The sequence below is a fragment of the Cherax quadricarinatus genome, chromosome 11 (genome assembly GCF_038502225.1).
Source record: "Cherax quadricarinatus isolate ZL_2023a chromosome 11, ASM3850222v1, whole genome shotgun sequence".
Lineage (NCBI taxonomy): Eukaryota > Metazoa > Arthropoda > Malacostraca > Decapoda > Parastacidae > Cherax > Cherax quadricarinatus.
The window spans coordinates 34,798,385-34,807,910 of record NC_091302.1 but is presented as its reverse complement, the minus strand read 5'-3'; the positions used below and the strand labels follow the sequence as shown (position 1 = coordinate 34,807,910).

General features: G+C 45.1%; 1 protein-coding gene across 1 annotated transcript in view; it reads left to right on the top strand.

Moving 5' to 3' along the window:
• LOC128687452 (uncharacterized) overlaps positions 1–9,526 on the top strand; it is a 269,873-nt gene that overhangs the window by 125,731 nt on the left and 134,616 nt on the right. Inside the window, exon 2 of the mRNA XM_070083864.1 lies at positions 493–1,523. Within this exon, the coding sequence (XP_069939965.1) occupies positions 792–1,523 (732 nt within the window). The 5' untranslated portion in view covers positions 493–791. The remainder of the gene's footprint in view (positions 1–492; positions 1,524–9,526) is intronic.

The following is a 9,526-nucleotide window of genomic DNA, read 5'->3' as shown; positions in this document are numbered from 1 at the left end:
CAGAGACCCCACCGGGCATATGATGAACTGGGATGAGGTACAACTCGTTCTCACCGAACCAGACCTCAGACGCCGACGGTGTCTAGAAGCCTCGCTAATCACCATCACCGACACAATAGAACGTAACACTGGAAAGCACAAAATTTCTAAAATTAGCATACATGATACTCAACCAGGCTAAGCACCACCAACCCAACAACACAGGAGTCACATGATCTCATCGTCTACCCGTCCTCATCTCAACATGACATTCTTCAGGTCACCTTGTGTCTCTCACATCTCACTTTCCGCCTATATGTAATGTCTTTCTACCTCTGTATGTTAGAAGTGCTCAAGGTCTCAGGACCGAAACGTTTTCTAATAAATATGTCCTAGTGTTTCCTTACGTGTTTTTCTAAACCAGTAATAAAACTGTTACTAATGATATTTCAGTTTTCGTTTTATTACATTTAATGACGCGTTTATAAAGTAATATATTTTTTTTTATTCCAGGTGGCTGGACGTGTCCGTAAGTGGTGCCCAGAGAGAAAATAAAAATAATCGTTATTTTAATATAATTGACAAATATGAGTGTATACGGCTAATTTCTACAGTTATAACAAAAATCAAAACAAAAGTTATTAATGGGTAAGGACGGGCAAAAGTATTTTGAAAAGTTGAAGAGGTAAACGTTAATTTTCCAATGGGGAAAAAAAACGCGCATAAGAAAAAGTCCCGTTTTCTACAACACTCTGACCAGACACAGTTGAAATTTATTATACAATGACTACAAGAGGGGCTGTATCTCTGTGATGTATAGCACAGATTGGCCTGAGGTCAAGATGGGGTCAGAGATGACCCCCGGAGAGGCGCTGTTGACCCCAGCTACGACGGAGATGGTGTGGAAGCAGTTCTTGGCTTCTGTGACTCGCGGACTCTCCCAACCTCAGCCTTCAAGAATGGAACAGGTTAATCTGACTGCCGTTCGGGTGAGATTAGCTTCCCTCACACCCACGCCGCCCACGCCTTTCCTCTCCCTGCATCTCCCAGACACGCCTGATTTGCTGGCTGTGGGCGTGGGCGGCGCATGGGCGTGGGTTCTCTTCCTGGTGTTGGCATACCGTGGCCTCTGCGGCAGGGGCAAGCCATACACCACGCCCTCTTTGCTTCCCGCCCACGCCGCCCGCACGCTGGCCCTGCTGGTGTTGTTGCTAGTACAGGTGGGCGCATGCGGAGAGGCTGCGGTGCGCTACTGGAGATCATCAGTGCCGCATGTGCTGCTGGTTCCTGCCGCATGCGTGGCTCTTCTGTCTACCCTCCTCGCCGCTGTCTTCTACCACGCCATTGAGACCTGGCGAGCTCCTGCCTTTGTGGTAGTGACGGTAGGCGTGTGGGCATGCGGCGTGGGGGTGGGCGTGGTGAGGGCGTGGCAGGTGGTGGGCGGGGGCGTGCCGCTTCACTTAGTGTATCCCACCTTAGCCATCCTGAGCCTCGCCTTCGCTACTGTGCTGCTACTGCTGGACCTGTGGACCCTCCTGACCTGGGTGAGTAACCTGTAGACCCTCCTGACCTGTGTGAATAACTTTTAGACCCTCCTGGCCTGTGTAAGTAACTTGTAGACCCTCCTGACCTGTGTGAATAACTTTTAGACCCTCCTGGCCTGTGTAAGGAACTTGTAGACCCTCCTGACCTATGTGAATAACTTTTAGACCCTCCTGGCCTGTGTAAGGAACTTGTAGACCCTCCTGACCTGTATGAGTAACTTTTAGACCCTCCTGGCCTGTGTGAGTAACTTGTAGGCTCTCATGACCTGTGTGAGTAACTTGTAGGCCCTCCTGACCTGTGTGAGTAACTTTTAGACCCTCCTGGGCTATGTGAGTAACGTGTAAATCTTCCTGACCTGGTTGAGTAACTTGTAGAACCTTATAACCTGGGTGAGTAATGTGTAGATCCTCCTGACCTGGGTAAATAACCCCTGGACCCTCGTGACCTTGGTGAGTAACCTGTGGCTACCTTTCTCTTCTCTCTCTCTCTCTCTCTCTCTCTCTCTCTCTCTCTCTCTCTCTCTCTCTCTCTCTCTCTCTCTCTCTCTCTCTACACACACACACACACACACACACACAAAGCGACCAGCAACGAGGCGGGGCCAGGAGCTGTGAACCGACCCCTACAACCACAAATTGGTGAGTACACTCATTTACGGACGGGAAACCATAAAATTTATCTTCCTCTTGACCATACTGTCTCTTCTGTCTTTGTTACTGTCTCTCTCTGTTTTACTGGGCTGTGTTGTCTTGATCTCTGTCTTTCTTTGATCTGTTGGAAGTCTGCTCAAGCTTCCTTGTTTCTTCACTTTATTTATTGCATTGTTTGAACGTTTGTACTTCGGTCGTCCCTCTCCTTGCTATATAATATATTTTCCCCATTAGGTAGTGACCCCTCTAAATGGGCTCTTGATTTATGGAGTCGGAGCTCCGCGCCTCTCCCTGTCATCAAAGGTCGTCGGATACATTCAGTGTCCCAAGTTAGCAAGTAGGTCGTCTGTACTGAATGACGGAGTTACGAGGAGGTTCATTTTTGTGTGTGTGTCGCTTGTGTTAAAGGTTTCTCATAAAATCATTCTCCAGAAAGTTGTGTGAGCACCTTCGGGTCTTGAGCTTACTGGTAAAAATTTTTTATTGGGCACCGACCTGGTATGGCAGTACAGCTGACCCCCCCACCGCCCCCCTCTAGATAACGACATCGTTAAACCAGAGCTTATTTACCAGGATATGTGACCTCGTTAACGTGTTTGTCAGGAAGTTGGTAAAGTAAGATTTTAAACTGATAGAAGGAGGCTGCAGTCCTAGGGACGGAGGCTGCAGTCCTAGGGACGGAGGCTGCAGTCCTAGGGACGGAGGCTGCAGTCCTAGGGACGGAGGCTGCAGTCCTAGGGACGGAGGCTGCAGTCCTAGGGACGGAGGCTGCAGTCCTAGGTACGGAGGCTGCAGTCCTAGGGACGGAGGCTGCAGTCCTAGGGACGGAGGCTGCAGTCCTAGGGACGGAGGCTGCAGTCCTAGGGACGGAGGCTGCAGTCTTAGGGACGGAGGCTGCAGTCCTAGGGACGGAGGCTGCAGTCCTAGGGACGGAGGCTGCAGTCCTAGGGACGGAGGGAGCAACAATGTTCTGAAAATAGGGCAGCTTATAAAAACAAGAGAAGTCTACAGAGAGAGAGAGAGAGAGAGAGAGAGAGAGAGAGAGAGAGAGGAAAGAAAAAAATTCTGTCGTAGGATCTAAATATTCAAAAAGTCGGAACGCGAGAAATAAAATAGACGAACTAAAACTAATTGCATGTGGGGGGGGGGGATATATTATTGTAATAATCGAGACCAGTTTCAATTTAAAAAATAGGGACATGTCTGCTGAATGCCACATACAGGGATATAAATTATTCCACAGGAATAATTTATATCCCTGTGGGCGGAGTTGCTATGTGTGTTAAGGGGAAATTTATGGTGTTGCATTAAAAACGAAATAAAAATGGAAGGGATAAACAGGGAATCTGACTACGATTGCCAGTAAGTGCATGAAAAACTAATCTTGGGTGTGAGCTACGGATCCCCAAACATCGACAGTGACCACCGTAAACTTCTGTGGGGAAAAGCTGATCATTAACTAGAGACGAATATGTAGTTTTAATGGGAGATTTTTAACTTTAGGCGAATTGACTGGGGCAATTTGACAGAACAAACAAGGAATCTCTGATAAATAATCTTGAGGTTAATGAAGAGCTTCGAGAAAGTGATCATAAATTCACTTAGTTTTAACGTTTCATAATGATAACGAGCACAAGTTCCCAATGTTTACGTTGTAGATTATATGTAGTAGTTAAGTGTGGTAACCTGACTAGGCATTACCACAGGGGAGGCCAGATACACCCTGATAATGAATGTCAGTGTGACATTTTCCAGAGCACTCTCAAACCTACCCAGCTGACCGTATTCAAAATAGAAAAAATAAGTTAATTATGAATAAGCGTAAATGGATGAGTTGTTTTCCATCGGTCTCCCTCCCCCACCCATAACTCACCCACCTCCACCTGTTACCCTCCACCACCCATCACTCTCCCTCCCCCATCATTATCCCTATCCCACCCATCACTTTCCCCTCCTCCCATCACTCTCTCTCCCCCATCACTCTCCCTCCCCACCCATCGTTCTCTCTCCCAACCCCAGACCCCCCAAACACCCACCCACCCAACACACAAATCTTAATTTTAAGCAGAGAGCTGACGAGCAACGACCGTAGAGTGTGTGTGAGGAGAGTTATAATTAAGCCTACCACAACACGTAGCTGCTGTGGGACAAGCCAAGGAAAATCCCATGTTTCCCGTCCACGAGTAACTATCACAGCCAGCAAACAAATCTGAAAATCTGGGAGAGATCAAGAATTTTGGGGCATCCTGAATATTAGCACAGGACAAAGGATGCCAATGATCAGTACTGAAACACAGCAAGATATCCAGAAAAACCCCGCTAAATAATACTAAAACATAGCAAGTTAGCCAGGAAATCCCAGTAAACATTGTAGTAAACAAGACTGGAAGTGCCAAAGAAAAAGATAGAAAAAAAGGAATGTGTAGATATTATGTCAGGAGAATTAGCGACTGTGAAATTATATATACATATGCAGCATATGGGCGCCTAGCAAACCTCAGAACAGCATTCCGACATCTTAATAAGGAATCATTCAGGACCCTGTACACCGTGTACGTTAGGCCCATATTGGAGTATGCGGCACCAGTTTGGAACTCACACCTAGCCAAGCACGTAAAGAAACTAGAGAAAGTGCAAAGGTTTGCAACAAGACTAGTCCCAGAGCTAAGAGGTATGTCCTACGAGGAGAGGTTAAGGGAAATCAACCTGACGACACTGGAGGACAGGAGAGATAGGGGGGACATGATAACGACATACAAAATACTGAGAGGAATTGACAAGGTGGACAAAGACAGGATGTTCCAGAGATTGGACACAGCAACAAGAGGACACAGTTGGAAGTTGAAGACACAGATGAATCACAGGGATGTTAGGAAGTATTTCTTCAGCCACAGAGTAGTCAGGAAGTGGAATAGATTGGGAAGCGATGTAGTGGAGGCAGGATCCATACATAGCTTTAAGCAGAGGTATGATGAAGCTCACTGCTCAGGGAGAGTGAACTAGTAGCGATCAGTGAAGAGGCGGGGCCAGGAGCTTGGACTCGACCCCTGCAACCTCAACTAGGTGAGTACAACTAGGTGAGTACAGCTGCCGTATGCATCATGAAGTCGAAGGCCTAGTAAACAATAATTTAGGGAGAGGCTCCATCTAAGGAAGAAACAAAGAAACTCAGTGAGAGAACACGGGGAAGACAGACACACCTGGCAATGGGACACAGCGAAGCAGTTCATCACACACCAAGACCAAACATGCAACGGCACACATTAAATACAACTTCGGGGAGAATAAAAAATGTTACTTTAGTAGCCATATCACAAGACTGAACAGTATCAGAGGCGCTTATAAAACTCACACTAAACCCACGCATCTGAGGTAATAAATCCTCCTCTCTATTTTGCCAACATTGAGCTTTTTAAAACTAATAAAAATTATACAAGTTAGCCATGTAAAGTGGACTCATCACTAGAAGCAAATATTATATTTGGAACATTTGCAGAAATACATTCAAGGGATGTTTTGGACAGCGATACAGTATATCGGTAATAAATTACGATACCGGTATATGTAGTGTGACTGAGTTAATAGGTCAAAGGGAGGGACAGGACTATATTTTAAAGACATGTTTAGTTATGCAGAACTGCTGAATTCATCAAATGATACAGTAGAAGTACTCTCCGCCATCAATGAATTTGGAGGCATCATTTTGAACGATCGAAGCTCCACCACTGAGGGTTTTGGATGTTATCTGAGACATTCCAGGATGCTGGGAATGAGTTCAACAAGTTTGGTCATAGGGACCGTGAACATACCAATTGTTACAGGTGTAAATATCTATGAGGAAACTGAATAAGTACTTCAGGCTTTGAAGGCCATGCGGGCCAGAAGGCTGATAACAGCAACAGTCTGGTTGATGAGCACCAGATAAGCCTGGCCAAGACCGGAAGCGGAAGTAGGAAAACTCCAACCTAGTCACAATTGCATAAGGGCTCCTCCGTCAGTGAGCTGCAGCACTCTGATACAATCGGCTGGAGTCTCTCGTCTATACGCCCATCCTCTGGTGTAAAATACTGAGGCGGTCGCACTTTGTAGTGGCGTGTGATACAAGGTCCAGAGTGCCAAGACCTTACTTAAGAACCGACTTTACTACTGCATTGCGACATCTATGAGGTGACTGTACACAGGGAAAAATTCTTGCAAGATTAACACATGACCTCTCACACGGTGATTATTTACACTTACTCGGAGGTGCAGAGGAGTTGCAATTATTTATAAAACATATGGGTGTTGACAGCTAACTTAGAGAGCAAACGATTTGTATACTCGGCATGAAAGTTAAAAGTATCAATCAGCAAGTGTCTATGGCACACACACACACACACACACACACACACACACACACACACACACACACACACACACACACACACACACACACACACACACACACACACACACACACACACACAGTGAAGAGACAGGGCCTGGAGCTATAACTTGGCCTCTGCAACCACAATTAGGTGAGTACAGACACACTCCTTGTCTGGAACGAAGAGTGTAATGGAGCTGAAGAGGTGTAGACTGGTGTCTGTCACGTTGTGAGAAGCAGAAGTATTGCCATGACTGTCTGCTCGTTTGATAACGTAATCATAACCTCTGACTTACAGTTTATTTCCTCATAGCTATCTGAGAACTGGAAACAGACAAGGTTCCTCTAACATTACAACCTGGTAATACCTTATTATCTTAGTAGTAGCAATGTAATAATTAGTAGAAAACAGTAGTCTTCTTCAAGAGATCTTTCCGTACCCTCTGGAAGATGAGTTGAGAGTTCAGTGCGTTTATCAATGAAAATATCAGCAATATTACTCAACTGAGGAAGAGATAACGAGATATCATACTGTAGACGCATATCAGACCTTTACTATACAAAGTATTGAACATTTAACGTCGTGCTGTTAAGGAAGAGTTTAGTTTACTCTGTACACTCGAAATTACGTCGTTTCACGACCCACAGTCAAGGTTGCTCGTCACTCGAAATGCGTCACTGATTATCAGGTTGGTATGTTCAACAAGAACGTTGCTCGGGGGATGACGTGTGGTCACAGCAGCGAGTCGAACATTGAACTTACTGTAGAAGAGATCCTGTAACTATAACATTTATAAATTCCTAACATTATCAGAGAGAAAGACTCGAGGACAGGTGTGAGGATGGATGGTGATCCTCCCTCAGAGCTCTTTACCTACTGTCTCGACGCTTATCAACAACCAGAACGAGCTCGCAGTAACGCCGCAAGTTACGGAATATAACGTAAGTGCGTATTTCTTTTCTCTAAAATCAAGAAATTCTTCAGCAGATCAACAGAAGTTCTTTACAGTAACTCTTCAAACTGGATAGAGGGGAGGGATGAGGTACCATCTTGTTGAGGAGTTCTTGATCCAAGAGACTGCAGCTACTTTTTCTTACCTTAGATCAAACCTGATTACTTCTCATTCCCCAGGTGTTGTATATAATGTTGAATATAATAATATAATAATATAATGTTGAATATAATAATAATTATTTGCAAATTCAGCTAAGTAAACGTACGGACGAGAAAATGGAAGAGAGAGAGAGAGAAAGAGGGTGGATAGGTAGGTGGGTGGATGGGTAGGAGGGTGGGTGGGCAGGGAACCACAGGCAACAACTTCCAGCCTCAGCCTGAAATAGAGGAAGGAAACGTCAATCTTGTTTTGCCACTCTGAAGGATGTCTCTGGCGGTCTGCGGTTGATTGTGACGGTCCTGTAGTGACGTGTGTTGCTGTGTGTTCCTTGGTGATGATCTGTGTTACTCTGTGATAATCTCTGTTGCTCTGTATTGCTCTGTATTGCTCTGTTATGATCTGTGTTGTTATGCTGTGGTTTGTGTTGGACCGGTGGTCTGGTAGTGGCCCGGTGGTCTGGTGGCTAAAGCTCCCGCTTCACACACGGAGGGCCCGGGTTCGATTCCCGGCGGGTGGAAATTCCGACACGTTTCCTTACACCTATTGTCCTGTTCACCTAGCAGCAAATAGGTACCTGGGTGTTAGTCGACTGGTGTGGGTCGCATCCTGGGGGACAAGATTAAGGACCCCAATGGAAATAAGTTAGACAGTCCTCGATGACGCACTGACTTTCTTGGGTTATCCTGGGTGGCTAACCCTCCGGGGTTAAAAATCCGAACGAAATCTTATCTTATCTTGGTCTTAGTGTGTCGCTCTGTGATCTCTGGGTGTCTCAGGCGGTGTATGCGGGTCTCAGACGGTGTATGGGGGTCTCAGACGGTGTATGGGGGTCTCAGACGGTGTATGGGGGTCTGTGGTAGAAGACTTGGCTGTGGTGTTTTGTCATATTTATTTGGAACACATGAGACACTTTAAAGTAGTCTTGTAAAAACTGTAAATGAGAAAGTTACGCTTTATTTACAAGGTTCCCAAGTCAGTAGAGATCACATGAAGAACAGAGTTAACATACCATAGATTTCTCTGTGAGGTGCAGCTGACTGCTTCATTATGTCACTGGTCTCACGACATCTACACCTGTGATACACCTGTGACATACCTGTGATATACCTGTGATATACTTGTGATATACTCGTGGGCTGTTTCAAGGTCTCTTCTAGCCCTGCAGCCCGGCCTAAGTCTAGGTTTTCTTATTGACCACTTGGTTAACCAGGCTGTTCGTTCTAATGGACCACCGGTCCACTTATTCATCACAACCCAGTTGATCCGGCACTTTCCTATGTGATACTTGCCTTAGTTCTGCACGCTGCGCTTGTTTTGAATTAATTATTTCCATACCTAAAGAGTAAAAAATTGTCACCATTGACTATTCTGGTATTATATTAGCTCATTTGAAGGCTTTGTTGATATCAGTAATTTTTTCTGTCTTCTACTGAGGTGACTTTCATTCTTCCTTCGGTGTCGTTCACTAAAGGCTATACAAAGGTGTGGTTAGTGTTCACATCTGTAAGGCTGAGACTCAGTGTTGTTGCTAGAACCTTGTATTTTGCTCTTAATTTTTTTACTCTGCTGAGACTGTATTTTATTTACTTTACTGCCATTCCTGTTGAAATTTGAATATCCATTTCCTCTACTTTCAGTGCTATACTTATTGTCCTTATTTTATGAGGCACTACTCCATGATCGCATTTGTCAAAGGTTTTGATAAAACTTTCGCAGGTTACTTAAGTGTTTTGTTATATTTCTGCTCAGAACTTGATTAGCTCATATCTCCGACATTTGTATGGTACCTTGAACTTGCGGTACCTTGAAGTGCTTATAAGAGAGGATTCCGGACATTTTTTCCTGTATTTCTTTCCTTGATAATCATTAAG